The following is a 19,314-nucleotide window of genomic DNA, read 5'->3' as shown; positions in this document are numbered from 1 at the left end:
AACACATTTAAAACCTTTTCATATTTCTGTCACACCCACATTCTGACAAAAATACACTTTGCTTTATGTGGAATAAAGAAAGACATTCTTGCTTTCTGAGACTGGAAAAGAAGGGAAAAGGATGGGAATAAAGCAGTGTTCTGGTATACTAAAAAAATCTATATAGAATCATAGAATAGTTTGGGTTGGAAGGGACCTTTAAAGGTCATCTAGTCCAACCCCCCCTGCAATGAGCAGGGACATCTTCAACTAGATCAGGTTGCTCAGAGCCCCATCCAACCTGACCTTGAATGTTGCCAGGGATGGGGCATCTACCACCTCTCTGTTGTAGAGGAACAACCTGTTCCAGTGTTTCACCACCCTCATCGTAAAAAATTTCTTCCTTATATCTAGTCTGAATCTACACTCTTTTAGTTTAAAACCATTACCCCTTGTCCTGTCGCTACAGGCCCTACTAAAAAGTCTGTCCCCATCTTTCTTATAAGCCCTCTTTAAGTACTGAAAGGCCGCAATAAGGTCTCCCCAGAGCCTTCTCTTCTCCAGGCTGAACAACCCCAACTCTCTCAGCCTTTCCTCATAGGAGAAGTGTTCCAGCCCTCTGGTCATCTTCATGGCCCTCCTCTGGACCTTCTCTAACAGGTCCATGTCTTTCTTGTACTGAGGACTCCAGAGCTGGATGCAATACTCCAGGTGGGGTCTCACGAGAGCAGAGTAGAGGGGGAGAATCACCTCCCTTGACCTGCTGGCCACGCTTCTTTTTATGCAGCCCAGGATACGATTGGGTTGCTGGGCTGCAAGCACACATTGCTGGCTCATGTCCAGTTTTTCATCCACCAACATCCCCAAGTCCTTCTCCACAGGGCTGCTCTCAATCCATTCATCCCCCAGTCTGTATATATGTATATATACTGGGGATTGCCCCGACCCAGGTGCAGGACCTTGCACTTGGCCTTGTTGAACTTCGTGAAGTTTGCATGGGCCCACTCCTCAAGCCTGTTCAGGTCCCTCTGGATGGCATCCCGTCCCTCGGGCGAATCAACTGCGCCACTCAGCTTGGTGTCATCTGCAAAATTTGCTGAGGGTGCACTTGATCCCACTGTCTATGGCATTGATGAAGATATTAAACAGTACTGGTCCCAATATGGACCCCTGAGGGACACCACTTGTCACCGGTCTCCATCCGGACATTGAGCTGTTGACCACTACCCTCTGGATGCCACCATCCAGCCAATTCCTTATCCACTGAATGGTCCATCCATCTGTCGTGGTTTAACCCCAGTCAGCAACTCAGCACCACGCAGCCGCTTCCCCCTCCCCCTCCCAGTGGGGTGAGGAGGAGGAGGAAAGAGAAAAAAAAGTAAAACTCGTGGGTTGAGATAAGAACAGTTTAATAACTAAAGTAAAATATAATACTAACAATAGTAATAATGAAATACAATAATAATAATAGTAATGAAAAGGAATATAACAAAAAAAGGAAGGGGGGGAAGGAAAAAGGAAAAAAAACCCAGTGATGCACAATGCAATTGCTCACCACCCGCTGACCGATGCCCAGTTAGTTCCCGAGCCGTGATCCACCCCTCCCGGCCAACTCCCCCCTGTTTATATACTGGGCATGACGTTCCATGGTATGGAATACCCCTTTGGCTAGTTCGGGTCAGCTGCCCCGGCTCTGCTCCCTCCCAGCTTCTTGCACACCTGCTTGCTGGCAGAGCATGGGAAACTGGAAAGTCCTTGGCTTAAGATAAGCGCTCCTTAGCAACAACTAAAACATCAGGGTGTTATCAACATCATTCCCACACTAAATCCAAAACACAGCACTGTACCAGCTACTAAAAAGAAAGTTAACTCTGTCCCAGCCGAAACCAGGACACCATCACATCCATATCTCTCCAATTTAGAGAGAAGGATGTTGTGGGGGACTGTGTCAAAGGCCTTACAGAAGTCAAGATAGATGACATCCGTAGCTCTTCCCTTGGCCACTGATGTAGTCACTCCATCATAGAAGGCCACTAGGTTGATCAGGCAAGACTTGCCCTTGGTGAAGCCATGCTGGCTGTCTCGAATAAACTCCCTGTCCTCCATGTGCCTTAACACAGCTTCTAGGAGGATCTGTTCCATGATCTTCCTGGGCACAGAGGTGAGGCTGACAGGTCAGTAGTTCCCAGGGTCCTCCTTTCTACCCTTTTTAAAAATGGGTGCAATGTTTTATTTTTTGTTTTAATTTTTGCTTTTTTATTCTTTACAAAAGCTTGTGTTGAGGGCTGATTCTCAATAGATCGCAGTGAGGGGGCAGCTCTGCTATGTATGAAACCCTGACCCAGAATCAGGTCGTCTACGAATGATTTAGTGCCGGGTGCCCCATGATCATGTGGTACGCGATGGGGGAGAGCCAGCGCCGCATCTGTCCACCCCTCTGGTCCTGACCACGAGCCACGCTTCGCACCGGGCCCACCCCGTGTGGGGTGGGTGGCCGACTGTCACGAGCCCACCGAGGTGCCGGTGGTGCTGCGGTGTCACTACGTCTAGGTGGGATTTTGACTTAGAGGCGTTCAGTCATAAGCCTGCAGATGGTAGCCTCGTGCCAGTGGCTCCTCAGCCAAACGCATGCACCAGGGGTCTGAATCTGCGGTTCCTCTCGTACTGAACAGGATTACTATTGCAACAACACATCATCAGTAGGGTAAAACTAACCTGTCTCACAACTGTCTAATAGACAGGATACAGCTTACTGAAAGCCAAAACTAAGCTGCCTAGATGGGTGCTTAGCTCCAAGACAGGCTGGATCCACCCAAGAGCTAGAGGAACACAGGCCTAAGGCTGCTGGAATGTGCCACAAGTTTCTGTATGTATGACTTGAAAAAATGCTTTGAATTACAGTTATGAACATATTTCAAACTGAAAAACAAAAAGTTTCAAAAGTTTTTCACTGATATTAATAAGGAACATAAATAGTTTAGCAGTGAGGTGGAAGAATCATCTTCAAGACAAAGAGAAGTTTTAGAACTTTTACCTCCACGTTTACCTCCAAAACGTTTTGTTTTGAAAGTGAAAATTTGAAAAATCAAGACAGCTTTATGAGTAAGTTCTTTTTCATAAGAGTTGAAAAAAAGTCATGGAATAATATCACTTCAGTCATTTCAAAGTGGTAGGAGAGCCCAAGACAGAAGGGAAATGTTCAGTCCATATGTTCCATTCAGTTCATAACATGTGAACACTTTTAGCTGATAACAACAAAGGACAAGATTGTATACTCTGAAAGCCCAGGAAGATATTCTTCCATCTTCTAAAGAAGATGGTCAAATTATAAATAATTTAACACACTAACATCCATGCAAAATTGTGAAAGTGAGGTTTCTCTTTAATCTCCTTCTCCTAAAAAGACTATTTCAATGTATTTTTATTTACATTTACCAGAAACCAAAATGTTCACAAAGACTAGGAGCTTATTTATAGCACACATTACAGTCTTAAATTCATCTCTCTCTACCCCATTAAGCAGGATCCATTTTAAGTTGCAAGCTATTTGCACTACTATTTTTCCTTGTGTCATTCATGTTCTACTCTATGCTCCATACTTGGGCTCTAGTTAAAAACCACAATACTGGTAGTGTGATTCTGTTAGATCAATACACTGAGAAGAATAATTAACATCACATCTGACACCCTACCTCCTGACACTCTGCCCCTTGACCAATATTGGCAGCATAGGCAGACTGCCAACACCCTGCCCCCTGACCGACATTGGCAGCGTAGGCAGGGTGCCGCCCACATTATTCATGTAAGGTACAATTCTCTGAAATCACACTACCATTGGTGGAGCCAAGGGGCGGTGCAACTCTTACCCACATTCAAAAGGCATTTGCATGATTGGCTGTTGCTGCCAGATGACCCGGACACCAAATGCCCTGCCCCCCACCCCTTCTCTGTGAGCCTTGCAGTGCCTCACCTTCAGCCCCTCCTTCCTCTCTCTAAGGTACTGCCTGAGAACTGGTGGGCGAGTGTCCACCACCAAATGGAGATACGCCTCCTAGTTCTGTTTCCCAGCAGACCTTTTTGCGTACCCTATGTCCTAGCCCTGATTAGAAGTTGTCGTGAATGACCGGCACTCAGTTGTGGACATCAGGGCCCAAATCTCATTGCTGGATCCACAGACTGCCCCTTTGGGCTGTCCTAGAAGTGATTTTGTATTATTTCAGGAAGTGATAATGTCCATGATGAGCCCGGAACCGCTGACTCAGCCCAACTACTGGACCACCCTGGATGAATGGACTGATCTGTGTACTGTTTTTGGCTGGGATAGAGTTAAATTTCTTCATAGCAGCTCGTATGGTGCTATGTTTTGGATTTGTGACCAAAACAGTGTTGATAACATAGGGATGTTTTAGTTATTGCTGAACAGTGCTTGTACAGCATCAAGGCCTATTCTGCTTCTCACACTGCCCTGCCAGTGAGTAGGCTGAGGTGCACAAGAAGCTGGGGAAGGAGGGGAGGGGATGTTCGGCGTTATGACATTTGTCTTCCCAAGTAACTGTTAACATGTGATGAAGCCCTGCTTTCCTGGAAATGGCTAAACATCTGCCCGTCAATGGGAAGTAGCGAATGAATTCCTTATTTCGCTTTGCTTGCATGCACAGCTTTTGCTTTACCTATTAAACTGTCTTTATCTCAACTACAACAATCTGGAAAAATCCTCCTGCTATATTGCTGTTTATTGTAGTTGTTTTACTTGTACTACTGTTGGTTATTCTGAGCAAGCCTCTCTTTTGAATATGCTGTGGATACTGTTCTTAGGGACAGTCCACCAGGACCTTGCTGGTTGGGATCCTAACTTGTTAATTCTCACATCTCAGGTGCTGGCAAATGTTAGAAAGGGAAATGATTATTGGATTTGTACACAACCTCCTGCATCTGGGCACCAAGGGGTTCCTGTGGTGGGAGTGCTGGTATTGGTGGAATTGTGAGGCCATGCACCTAAAATTTTTGCCAGATATTATTCTATTCGGGCTAATCTCTCAACTACCGACTACCCAGTGCCGCCTTGGTAAAGAACGGATCAGAATTCTACGTCCTCCAGAACTTTACGGGCTATGATCCGTCCTGTGATCAACTACAAACCATGCAGCGGGGTCCATCCTACACCATGCAAAACTACCATGCCAATATTGACAATTGCCTGAAAGACACCACTCGCTGCTGTGACCTTAGCACAATAGGTGCCCCCGGCCTATACTGGCTGTGCAGCAGCTGTGCCATGAAAACCCTCCCATGGAGCTAGAGGGGGCCTGCACACCCAGACTAATAGTGCCTGGGATGCATGTTGAAGAAAACCTCTATGTGACCCATGTCCACAATTACCCTGATGCCCTGCGACATCGGTGTGGTATTAACCCTTTAGTAGAACGAGGATCCAGATTTCACCAGTTTGCCCAGACCCTCCTTCCTTGGCTAGGGGTCTCTGAGCTGGAGAAAGCGATCATCAATCTCTCTGCTACCCTGGAAAATATAGAAAACGTAACAACCAATGCCATCCAAGCACTGCAGCAAGAAGTTGCTCAAGTACCACAGGCTACTGTTCAAAACCACTAGCCTTAGAGTACTTGCTGGCCATGTAAGTTGGCATTTGCGCGTTAGTAAATACTACCTGCTGCGTCTATGTCAACCAAGATCTACGCATTGAGACCGACCTTTAGAAAATCCAGGAACAACTAAAGCCCTTGCATCAGGTGGCAACCAAAAATATCAATTGGGGAATTGGTGAATTGTGGTCATGGCTTACCTCTTGGTTCCCAGATCTCAGGGTAGCTGTCAAAAGATTTTGGCTGTACTTTTTGTAATTATCTTGTTTATTGTCATTGTTTATGTTTTGTTTCGTATCAGTGGATGGGGTTGTAGATTGTGTTGTAAAGCATTTTCCCAGTCATGGTCAAACCACTCCCCAGCCCGGGTTGGGGCCACTAGATATAAACGGATGCTGGTTGTAATCTCTTTTGCAGCCTCTCTTGTAGCAATTGGGAAGATGCTGTAGTAACCACCTCCTGGATGCCTGCGCAACTGATACTTGATAGAGGTGATTCTATGGTACCCATCTCACGATGCACCAGCTTTTGACCTCTGACTATGTAACTTATACCCTGCAGGTGTCAGAACACCAACCTCACCTAGCTTATTATATAGCTAATGACCCACCAAAATAACACCCTAGCCTATAACTCCATGTCAAGTGATGATTTGAGAGAATCAAGGGGTGGAAGCGACACCCTGCCTCCTGACCTACATTGTTGCAACTCTTCTCCACATTCAAAAGGCATTTGCACTATTCGCTGTTTCTGCCAGATGACCCAGACACCAAATGTCCCTGGCAGTCCAACAGAGCCATGGCATCACTTATGATCCTGTGTTCGCTATCGGTGATTGGGTGAGTCGCTATATGGGGGAATTTTTGCTCATCTTACTTCCTCAATAAAGCTTTGTTTTATAACATGTTGTCAGACTCCATTACTGTTCGGACCACAACATCAAAGATATATGTCTTACAAAACAAAATAAAAACATTCTGATACCCGCCAAGTTAAAAGAATACAAAAATAAATGACAAGATGTATTCACTATATAAGCAACTGAAAATGTCTTCTTTGTAACAGCTGTACTTTTTAAGGAGATGGCTGATGATATAAATAATGTAATGAGATTTCTTTCTTTTATGGGAAAAGTATAAATTTAAAAGCTTTCAGAGCTCCCAGTCTTTCTTAAAAAAATTAATACTGAAGAAAGTTGAGAATACAATCATGACTGCCCAGGGACATCTGTTTTACCTCGCTATGTCAACCCTTCTCTTAAACAATGAAATCAACATATATACACAGTCATGAAGAACATTAAAATGTTTTCTTTTTTTCATCTAACTTTTGTAAATGAATATTAAAAACTTGCATAGAACAGTGCTAGTGAGTAACTCATGTAAGTTTGATGAATAACGGGAATAGTCTTCATGAAAGAAAAAAATCCAAATATTAAATTCCCCCCCTACTTTGTAAAACTGTATACAAAACACTGGGTACTACTGCATTTTGCCTGCTTAGTTCATACATCACCACCCACAAGTTTCTTGCTTCTGTTATTCTTTGAAATAGCAATACAAGTAGAAAATATAAGCCAATATAAATTCTATACTTTAAGTCAATGGAATGAAGTTTACTACTTCAGGGTCTGTTCTAGCAAAGAATCTATGAATTTTGTTTTAATTCCCACTGTCTATTTTTATGGCTCTGCTACACAACACTAACTATGCAAATAGCTACAATAAGAACATTTCTCTACAGTCAACTATTCCACTTTTAACACAAAATAGATAGATTCCACTGACCCTCCATGGAGGAGATCAGTTTGTCATATTATTTGAGGATTAGCCTCTTAATCCCTGTAGAACTTCTCATTTCATTACATGTAGTTGCATATGACTGCTGGTAGACATTTGGAAAACAGCCAGGACTGGACAAGCCAGTCTGCTTTGAAAATGTCTTAAAAGAACTAACAACTTGGAGTTTTGCTGTTTAGCATGAAGTATTCAATCTATCATTATACTTTACTGGTCCAACAAATTCAATATCCAAATAATTACGTAAAAACACACATGTTTCTACTGAAGCTCTCTACAAACTTGTCCTTTAATCAAATTTTAAATAATATTTAAAATTTAAAATTAATTTTAGTGAAATTATTTTTTGTTAAAAACTGGTGATTTATGCTGATGCTTGCTTACCTCATTGTCTGACTCCACAAGCACTTGATCATATTCACTAAGAGCTACTAGGAACATGATAGATGTGACATTTTCAAAGCAATGTATCCATTTTCTTCTTTCTGATCGTTGGCCTCCTACATCCACCATTCTGCAAAATTAACAATGATCACATCAACTCCACAAACTCCTCCTTAGCAGATAAACATACAATCACATATGGAACATTGAATTCAAGAATTTAGTTGAAAACACAATTTGGTTTTTTTTTCTTAAAAATTTTACCATTCATATTGAAGACTAATGGAATGTGTTGTAAGTAAACAGGTTATTGTATTTGCTTTTTAGTCTGATGTGCTTTCCGAATTTGAATTATTATGGGTCTCAAAGCCCTCAAATTTCTGATATTCAAAACTCTCATGATTCTGAGCCACGATTCTAGAATGTATGCCCTGTATATTCAGCAGAAACACATGTCCACAGAATGAAGTTGGTGGCCCACCTTTCTCCCAAGAAATTACCAGTTAAAAATCCAAACTTGTCGAGGCTGCCTAATTTTCAGAGTATAACTAGAATACAATCTGTATTTACTAAAGTTGTTAATAGTCAAAATAAAAACTCAAATTTGCTGGCAGAGTATACTCCCAATTCATTATGGGTCTCAATGTAACTAGACGCTTGGGTGTCTAACTTGAAATTGTAATTGCATAGTTATTCTTTAAGCAATTGTATTTGCACTCAAAATGAGCTGTGGGGAAAATTATTTGTAGAAGTGGTATTAAACTTACAAAATGTCACTTCTCTCATAAAATCAAGTACAGAAGTGGTACCTTTACATTTCATAATTTATTATTCATAATAAAACTGATATACTCATTTTATTGAAAAATGACTTCCAGTTTTTCTATCAATAATAACTACCTTCAGAAAAAGACAAGTCTGTTTGTCTCATCCTCTTGACATCTTTAACAACAGCTGCTAATCATATATGGACAAAACCATGAAAATAAAATGAACAAGCTCAAATTTTAAAAACATTGAATAATTTGCACTTTTAACCAATATCCTATACATGGTATTATTAATGTAAAAGGAAACAAAAGAAACAAAGCAAATGGGTGTTAAACTTTTTTTCTACCTGAAAATGACGCTTTGTAAGTCGAATGGATATTCAATGATCCCTGTTGTTGGGACTCGAACTCTAAGCACATCTTGCTGAGTTGGCAGATAGGCCGAATCTGCTATGCGGTCCAAGTCATTAAGGTAACTATAGATGGGGAAAAACAACAGGAATGCAAGACAGTAATACCATAATCCCACTGAGGAAAAGAGAAAGGAAGACTTGGGAAAAGAAATGGGGTGTGGGATAGGAAGAAATGCAACAGAAAAAGAGCAATATTGAAATAAAAGAGGGAAGGAAATATAAAGGAGTGTTCCATTCTCCCTTCCTGGTCATTTTCATAGCTTCAAGTAAATTCTACAAAAGGACAGCATAATTATTATGTTTTTCATATAAATTTCCTTGGCTTTCACACATTGAATCACCAACAATTCCAAATTTTTATTTATTCAATTCTGGTTAATTTAAAGACAAATAATATGATAAAATGTGTAAGAAATATAAGAAATATAAGACTATAATTTTATCTGAAACTATAACATATTTCTTGATAATTACTCTGCAATGTCTACAAAGGATAGATAAACATGAATCTCCCAAGTGATATTGAACTATTAATTATCAGTTTCAAAATGGTAGGAGGATAAATGGCACTCTTTGGAGATAAAAGAAAAAAACCCCACACTGACAAATTAAAAAACTCTCCACCTGAAATTCCTGCATCCAGACTGAAACTTCTGATCAAGTTAATAAGCCTGCAGTACATGAAATACAACCCAATCAGTTAGCAAATAATCTGAAACTGCAATAAAATTGCTTGTAAGGGCTTGTTAACTACAACATACAACTCTTCTGCTATTGCTTAATAGTGGTTTTCAAGTATAAAGCAGCAGTGCATTGGAGGTTTTAATTAACTTTCATAAGAGATGCTTCAAAAAAAGAGGGATAATATACCAATGTGTGATAGCCTGTTTGGGTACAGGAGTTGCGCATTCCATGAATTCTGTGCACCAGGCAGCTTGGGCTATCCCCAGGGTAGATGTCTGGGAAAAAGACTGCTGCAGGAAATTAAGTTTTTGTGTATTTGATTACTTCCAAGCAAAAGAATGACCTAGTTGGTCAGAGTTAGCTACTGGTAAGATAACCTAAGGCTGCCCTGATTCATTCCAGGGGAGGGTAGCAATGTACTCCTTGCAATTTATCAAATCATTAAATATCACTAAGCTCTGAATGTATTCTTTTCTTCATAGTTATTATTCAAGGTGTTCTTTTTTAAATAAATCCACACAAGGAATAATTAGACTACTTCTAGATACTCTGAATGATTTGTTATGCAATAGTGAAAGTAAATTGTTATGAACAATGACAGAAACAAAGAGATTTGAGTTCTGCTTTACAGCAAAAATACAGAAGAATTAATTTGTTAACTCTGGGAAGAAGCCAAAAATATTATCAAATTTTCCTCACTATGATTTTATTCATGAAAGATTAAGCTGATAGTAAATGTTGAATGTGAGAATATTACACATATTCAGAAAGATATATTGAACCATATATCTCAGAAAAATTTTCATATTCAGAAGTTACTACTCTGAAAATATTTTCTCAGAACTCTGACTAGTTTCTGCCAACAGGAAAAAGGGCTTGAAAATCTGAGCATTTCATCTGCCTTTAGTTGTTTTATACAAAAAGCAGATGGATAAGCTGATCATCAATTTGCTGGGGGGGGGGGAATCCATAACAAATCCATAACCACCACAATAGGAAATCTAAAGAGATGCTGAAACACTAATTGGCCTCTTTTTCCCTCCCACCCCACCAAAAACATTGGTTTTGTTTTGTGACTTTATTTCGGAAAAAAAGAAGGGTACAAAGAAGCACTGTGGATCATTACATGCTATAGTGGTATTCATGAAAGCAGGAGAGCTTTAAGAAAATAAATTTGTAGGTGACCCATTCATACAATTGCTTGTTGCATTCCTTTGGAAAGCCTCAGCTGTACTCTCCAATATGTGAACCTGGTTACTGTACCACTGCACCATGAAAATTTTGAATATCCTTGGGATAGTGGACATACTACTATGTGGTGGGTTGACCCTGGCTGGATGCCAGGTGCCCACCAAAGCCACTCTATCACTCCCCCTCCTCAACTGGACAGGGGGAGAAAATACAACAAAAGGCTCGTGGGTCGAGATAAGGACAGGGAGATCACTCACCAATTACCGTCACGGGCAAAAGACTCGACTTGGGGAAAAATTAGTTTAATTTATTGCTAGTCAAATCAGAGCAGGATAATGAGAAATAGAACCAAATCTTAAAACACCTTCCCCCCACCCCTCCCTTCTTCCCAGGCTTAACTTTACTCCTGATTCTCTATACCTCCTCCCCCTCCAAGCGGTGCAGGGGGATGGGGAAGGGGGGTTTGGGTCAGTTCATCACATGTTGTTTCTGCCACTCCTTCCTCCTCAGGGGGAGGACTCCTCACACTCTTCCCCTGCTCCAGCGTGGGGTCCCTCCCACGGGAGACAATCCTTCACAAACTTCTCCAACATGAGTCCTTCCCATGGGCTGCAGTTCTTCACGAACTGCTCCAGCATGGGTCCCTTCCACGGGGTGCAGTCCTTCAGGAACAGACTGCTCCAGTGTGGGTCCCCTGTGGGGTCACCAGTCCTGCCAACAAACCTGCTTCAGCATGGGCTCCTCTCTCCATGGGGCCACGGGTCCTGCCAGGAGCCTGCTCCAGCGTGGGCTTCCCACGGGGTCACAGCCTCCTTCGGGCATCCACCTGCTCTGGCGTGGGGTCCTCCACGGGCTGCAGGTGGATATCTGCTCCACCATGGACCTCCATGGGCTGCAGGGGGACAGCCTGCCTCACCATGGTCTTCACCACGGGCTGCAGGGGAATCTCTCTGCTCCGGCGCCTGGAGCACCTCCTCCCCCTCCTTCACTGACCTTGGTGCCTGTGGAGTTGTTCCTCTCACATCTTCTCACTCCTCTCTCTCTGGCTGCAACTGCTACTCCCCTATAACTTCTTTTCCCTTTCTTAAATATGTTACCACAGAGGCGCTACCACTGTTGCTGATGGGCTCGGCCTTGGCCAGCAGCGGGTCCGTCTTGGAACCCGCTGGCATTAACTTTATCGGACATAGGGGAAGCTTCTAGCAGCTTCTCACAGAAGCCACCCCTGTAGCCCCCCCTGCTACCAAAACCTTGCCACGCAAACCCAATACATACTAAGATATGCAGTAGTGCACATCTGGCTTTTTTAGAAAGACAATAATTTAAAGGGACATTATTAAATAGTCACATCTCATTTGTGTTACTGGAAACTGTTTAAAGAGCAAAGTGTCCTAGCTAGTGTCCTAGCACAAAACACTGATGTCATTAAGTTCCAGAAGCATTAATTTATCCTTTAAAATTACATCTTTTCCTCATCCTCATTCAGTTCTGCTCTTAGACATGTACTAAACAGAAAACTTCTTACTCGTTTCACCAGTAGCACCTTCTAGAGGCTATACAGAATCCTTACACAACCTCATAGAGTCCTATTTCCTTCCCTAGATATCTTCACTTAACAGTTTAAATGATGTAGGGCTCTCTACAAAGTCTCTTAAATTATGCATTCAAACCCAGAATCATGGAAACAGTGTCAAAACCAGTAAGAGTACCTCACAGAAAAATTCATACAGTATGCACAAAATCCTTTAAAAAAAAAAAAACTTTGTTACTAACAAATCACAACCAGAATCTATAGTGCAACAAAAGCAATTTAGAATACATCCTGCAATTTTTGTTTTTGAATAATGACAACACTTAGCCCCTACCACTTTTCCTTCTCACTAACTTAAAACTTAATGAATAAATATCACTGTATTCATGAAAACAGACTAATAGTTCTTTGTTGCACAATCTTACTTTTCAATCTTTTATTATTTTTATATTCCTGCCATGAGCATATAGAAAATATTCAATGAATTGTTTTAAAATAAAAAGAGCTTTTTCCACTATACTGGGTCTGGCTGGGATGGGAGTTAACTTTCTTCATAGCAGCTGGTATGGTGCTGTGTTTTAGATTGGTGACCAAAACAGTGTTGATAACACACCAATGTTTTAGCTATTACTGAATAGTGCTTACACAGCATCAAGGCCTTCTCTCTTTCTCACTCTGCCGCCCCAAGGAGTAGGCTGGGGGTGGGAGAGATATTGGGAGGGGACACAGCTGGGACAGCTGACCCAAATTGACCAAAGGGATATTCCATGTCATATAACATCACGCTCAGCAATAAAAACTGGGAGTTTGGTCTTTTCCAAGGTAGCCATTGCTTGGAGACTGGCTGTGCATTGGTCTGCTTGTGGGAGGTGGTGAGTGAATGCCTTTGCATCACTTGCGGGTTTTCCCCCCCCCACTTATTAAAGTGTCTTTATCTCAACCCATAAGTTTTCTCACTTTTGCTCTTCTGATTCTCTCCCCCATCCCTCTGGGGAAGAAGTGAGTGAGCAGCTAGGTGGGTGCTTAGTTGCTGGCTGGGGTCAACCCACCACATCCACTTAACTTTTTGTTTTGCTTTGTTTTGTTTTTTTTTAACAGAGACATTTGTGTAGAAGAATTACTTGGGCTGGAATTCAGATTTTAATGCAATTTGTACATTCTTGCTCTGAAGCAAAGGAATAGAGATTTATTTTAACTTTCTTCTCATCACCATATTTTATGCTACTTAATTTCACACTTTTGCAGGAGATTAGCCACACTTCCTGTTACCATATTAGTAGATATAACTTTCCATTCTTCTATCAACTTAGAGGGAATTAAACATGTTTCTGAAAATCAGACTGAAAGCTTTGCCTGCATCAGCAACACAAAATTCCTTTCAAGATACTCTAAAATCAATAAAATCTCCTTATATTTCTCTTTAAAATTCATGTTCCCTCTGATACAAAGTAATATAATTAATTTAAAAAAAATATCATCATTGGGTAAGCACGTGTATCATCGGGATTGATATTCAGGGTCTTTCTGCTCTACTGCACTCACTGCTTTGTACCACATCTGAATATTTTGCAATATAGCAGAAATTAATTGTTTCTCTTTATTCATGTACAATCTTCCCAAAATAATATATATATAATGCTCAATATCATTATAATGACTTTTGTATTAACTGCATAACAGTATACTTTTATGCCTCTAGAATTGCATACACAAAACCAAGACATTTTCCATTAGGAGGGATGGGCTGATGGTTTGATTTTTTTTAAATAACTTACTTATCGGGTTAACAGAATATTTCAAAATGCTGAGCAGGAATATGGAAAGTGTAAATGAACAGAAGTGAATATTTACATAAAAAGGAAAAGACAACTGGAATGCCATTATTTAAACACACACTACCAGCACACACAATTTTCAAATATCATTATTATAGGTGTTACAGTAACACAGAACATTTAGAATTTCATTTATTTAGAACAGAACAGAATAGAATAGTTCCAGTTGGAAGGGACCTACAATGATCATCTAGTCCAACTGCCTGACCACTTCAGGGCTGACCAAAGGTTAAAGCATATTTTTAAGGGCATTGTCCAAATGCCTCTTAAACACTGACAGGCTTGGGGCATCAACCACCTCTCTAGGAAGCCTCTTCCAGTGTTTGACCACTCTCTCGGTAAAGAAATGTTTCCTAAAGTCAAGTCTAAACCTCCCCTGGCGCAGCTTTGAGCCATTCCCATGCGTCCTGTCACTGGATACCAGGGAGAAGAGCTCAGCACCTCCCTCTCCACTTCCCCTCCTCAGGAAGCTGTAGAGAGCAATGAGGTCACCCCTCAGCCTCCTTCTCTCCAAACTAGACAAACCCAGAGTCCTCAGCTGCTCCTCATGGGACATGCCTTCCAGCCCTTTCACCAGCTTTGGTACCCTCCTCTGGATGCGTTCAAGGACCTTCACATCCTTCTTAAATTGTGGGGCCCAGAACTGCACACAATACTCAAGGTGAGGCCGCACCTTTGATAACCCTTTGAGAAAGGGTTTATCATAGTTTTGGTTTATCATAATTTATAAGTCTTTATTGTTGCAGTGAATTATATTCAAGGCTTCTTCATATCAAAAGGGCTGGATCAACGAGTTGAGTGGATCAACTGGTGGTATAAATGTTTCTCCCTGAGTTCATTAAGAGAGTGTGAATGTCTCTCTGAGTAGCCAGATCAGCATGGGAGGAGTGTATATCTGGCTCAGCCCAATATAGAGTATAAGAACTGAACAACTAGCAAAAGAATTTTGAGAAGAGCAACATGCTTGAGCCGGTTTCAATCCACGTATTCCTTCCTGGCACCTGAGGACACCCAGCGTCATGACAGCAAGCATATTATAGAGAACAGTAATGGGAATCACATTGGTATTGACTCTAGCGCAAGCAGCAACTTTAAAAGTCACAGTCCATCCCTAGCTGCTAGCTCTTGTGCTTGTGCAATGTCTCCATAACCTACTGCTGTGAAAATGATTTGGAATAGCAAAGAAACACTATGGAAATTGTTCAAATTAAGCCAGCTTGTTTGACTGATACAGACTAGGGTGTGGGAAGTCCGTAACCTCCAGCAGGGAAGCAGGATGGAGCTACCTCTTCCACTGGTTTATCTGCAACTGGAAGAGGACTTGTGAAGACATTTAATTTATAAGACACCCAACAAAATGATAGGGCTACATGAAATGTCTTGAGAGTCTCTGAATTCAGACTGCTCTGGATGAAGAGTGAAAGTGAATACTATCAGAAAATGAAGATTTTTTTTTCTTTGGATAATTACTTATTAAAGACCCAATTCACCATGGCTTTTAAGCACTCATCTACTGCAGTTCTAATCAAACTACTGACAAATAGATTGCTCATGTGGGCAAACAAATCACGTGCACATACAAAAATTTTAAGCACATAACAGGCATGCATGAGGGATTTTAGGATAAAGGTCTAACTAAAAAAAACCCCACCCAAATAAAATTGCAAGCCCTTAGAAGCTTCACCACATACATGCATGCACAAACTCTGCAATCAGATTTTGTGACACAACTGCCTCTTCAGTATACACTAGAAGTTGCTACACACATGTACTCTTGCAAACAAACCAGGAAACTTGTCATAAACATGAACTTTCACAAAAAGTGTTGCCAACAATTGCCAAAAGCAGATGTTTTCTTAGTTTAACTTCAAAATTTAAAATCATACTAATGATATGGATGTTGGAAATATCCTGGCCATTGTCTTAAGGTGGAGTCCAAAACCAGATAATCACAGTTACTACTGGGAAGTCAGTTATACAGTTAGAAGCAACTGTGCAAACAATTTAGGGCAGAACTACATGGCACTATGATTTTATTTTTACCACCTGCTAAGAAATGTCTTATTTTGATGAGACATATTGTAGTTATGACCTCTCACCCAAACAGTACTTATTCAGCTAAGCATTATACAAAAGAACAAAAAAAGGAAAATTGCATAAAATTACTTTTAAAGAAAACCAGTAACATAGGTCTGAGTAAATTTATACTACAGACCAAGTTTAAAAAGTTAATTATAGCTATAATTACTTTACTTTTGTAAAAATGAATTTGAATGGCTGCTGAGGTAATTTTCTGTGGGGTTGCTATAGCAACAGGCAGAAGGTGCATTACCAAAGTAATGTGCGTGTAACAAGCTGCTGACAGTAGCTCTCTCTTTTTCATCAGAAAAAACTGCTAAGGTATTGTAGCATACTTGTGATCTTCACACTGATCAGAAATAGAAGAAAACCTTTTTTTTTCCTAGTCAGTGTTGAGAAAGAAGTACTTACTTTTAATGAATTACATATTCCCTGTGACAAGGGCCAAAACTGCAGCCAGCCTTCAAGGAAGTTACCAGGCTTTGAAGGTGCTAATGATACCCTTGAAAGAGAGTTTCAAAGGTACTGTTTGTCCATATTACAAAATAAACAGAAAGAACGTGATAATAGGAATAGACTAATTAGCTCTGTATTTTCCCATGTATTTCTCATATAGAAATCAGGCAAAGAAGTGACAAGACTCCTAAACTTAATAAACAAACAAGAGTAGTTTTAACCAATAACCCTCTTCAAGAAGTTAAATATAACCCCATTCACCATAACCTTGTAACTCAACATTCAGCTTTAATTAATTTCCCAGAATTATGCCACCTAATGAAGACAGACCATCAAAACTTATCTGAATTTACTTTCAATAAATGAAATTTTGAAACATTTTCAACATGAACAAACATGGGGCTGACACTTTAAACAAATACCCGCCTCCAACCATGAATTACTATTTTTCAGTATCTTTGAGGTCAGATTTCTGTTGGAAATAGTCACGTGATATATTAGCATTTTCTCAGGAATAATTCCATCACCTGAACTACCGACCACTCAGCCTCACCTCTGTGCCCGGCAAGATCATGGAACAGATCCTCCTGGAAGACATGTCCAAAAACATGGAAGACAGGGAGGTGATTAGAGAGAGCCAACATGGCTTCACAAAGGGCAAATCATGCCTGACTAATCTAGTGTCTGCCTACAATGGAGTGACTGCATCAGTGGACAAGGGAAGAGCACCTGATGTTATCTACCTTGACTTCTGTAAGGCCTTCAGACATGGTCCCCTACAACATTCTTGTCTCTGAATTGGAGAGATATGGATTTGATGGATGGACTGTTAGATGGATAAGGAATTGGCTGGATGGTTGCATCCAAAGAGTTGCAGTCAATGGCTTGATGTCCAAATGGAGATCAGTAACAAGTGGCGTTCCTCAGGGGACGGTATTGGGACCAGCGCTGTTTAACATCTTTGTCGGTGACATGGACAGTGGGATTGAGTGCACCCTCAGCAAGTTTGCGGATGACACCAAGCTGAGTGGTGCAGTTGATTCGCTTGAGGGACGGGATGCCATCCAGAGGGACCTTGACAGGCTTGAGGAGTGGGCCCATGCAGACTGGGGGATAAATGGATCGAGAGCAGCCCTGTGGAGAAGGACTTGGGGATGTTGGTGGATGAAAAACTGGACATGAGCCAGCAATGTGTGCTTGCAGCCCAGAAAGCCAACCGTATCTTGGGCTGCATCAAAAAGAAGCATAGCCAGCAGGTCGAGGGAGGTGATTCTGCCCCTCCACTCTGCTCTCGTGAGACCCCACCTGGAGTACTGCATCCAGCTCTGGGGCCCCCAGCACAAGAAAGACATGGACCTGTTGGAGCGAGTCCAGAGGAGGGCCACGAAGATGATCAGAGGGCTGGAACACCTCTCCTATGAGGAAAGGCTGAGAGAGTTGGGGTTGTTCAGCCTGGAGAAGAGAAGGCTCTGGGGAGACCTTATTGCGGCCTTTCAGTACTTAAAGAGGGCTTATAAGAAAGATGGAGAGAGACTTTTAAGCAAGGCCTATAGAAACAGGACAAGGGGTAATGGTTTTAAAGTGAAAGAGGGTATATAAAGAAGAAATTTTTTACGATGAGGGTGGTGAGACACTGGAACAGGCTGCCCAGAGAAGTTGTGGATGCCCTATCCTTGGGAAGTGTTCAAGGTCAGGTTGGATGGGGCTTTGAGCAACCTGATCTAGTGGATGATGTCCCTGCCCACAGCAGGGGCGGTGGAACTAGATGATCTTTAAAGGTCTCTTCCAACCCAAACCATTCTATGATTCTATGAATTTCTGTAACTCTAAACTCAATTTAGTATATAGTCCAATTAATCAAGAGAAGGCACTAAGGGATGGGCAAAGGTAGACAGCTATAGCCTTCATCTATTTGTAAGACTCCTTTTCCTTTCCAAGGCTAAAAATAAGATTGTTCTATTCAGGAATACTGCCCAATAACTCTTCCCAAACTCAGGCAATCTGATGGAGCAAGATGCTAAATTAATATTCACTAGCATATTAATAAACCCCATGCGTAGAAGGAATCCTGCTGGAAGACCTTATGAACACCGGAGAAATTCTTGGGGGATATACTGCCTCTGAAACACACTGCTGAGGAGAAGAAACATGACTGGCACTACACTAGAAACCCTCCAAAAGAAATCTCTAAACAAAAAAATAAATATGTTGAGATAGAGGTGATTATTCACACTAATAAAAGGGTCAATCTAAGACTAGTAAAGATGACTTGCTACAACATAGTCAGCAAACAATTAGACTTTTTCTTAATCTATATGAGGAGAATGGGAGTCTGAGAAGGAGACTGACTACTGGAACTGCACCCTACCTTCCCTGGGACAGACCTGTCAGGCAGACAGGACACATGATAAGGAGGATTCCCTATCCTCTCTCCACCCGGCAGAACACGGTGACTTAAGGGATGGGGGGGGGGGGGTGGCAACAACTTCCTGCCTGGCGCAGCAGGCACATCTCCTCCATGATTACCTCACCTTCCCAAGTGTCCTTGTACAATAGGTATGAGGCTCTGCAAGTGGAACCAAACAATGATGAG

The 19,314-nt window shown here is 41.5% G+C and overlaps 1 protein-coding gene across 1 annotated transcript in view; it reads right to left on the bottom strand.

The window, feature by feature from the left end:
* The window catches only part of LOC127029276 (guanine nucleotide-binding protein G(q) subunit alpha-like), a gene marked incomplete at its 5' end in the record, with an annotated part of 53,530 nt that overhangs the window by 17,254 nt on the left and 16,962 nt on the right, over positions 1-19,314 (bottom strand). Inside the window, 2 exons of the mRNA XM_050914842.1 lie at positions 7,763-7,892; positions 8,880-9,008. Of these exons, the coding sequence (XP_050770799.1) occupies positions 7,763-7,892; positions 8,880-9,008 (259 nt within the window). The remainder of the gene's footprint in view (positions 1-7,762; positions 7,893-8,879; positions 9,009-19,314) is intronic.

Source organism: Gymnogyps californianus, unplaced genomic scaffold (assembly GCF_018139145.2).
Source record: "Gymnogyps californianus isolate 813 unplaced genomic scaffold, ASM1813914v2 HiC_scaffold_90, whole genome shotgun sequence".
NCBI lineage: Eukaryota > Metazoa > Chordata > Aves > Accipitriformes > Cathartidae > Gymnogyps > Gymnogyps californianus.
Note: the sequence above shows the minus strand (reverse complement) of the source record. Positions and strands in the feature narration are given on the sequence as shown.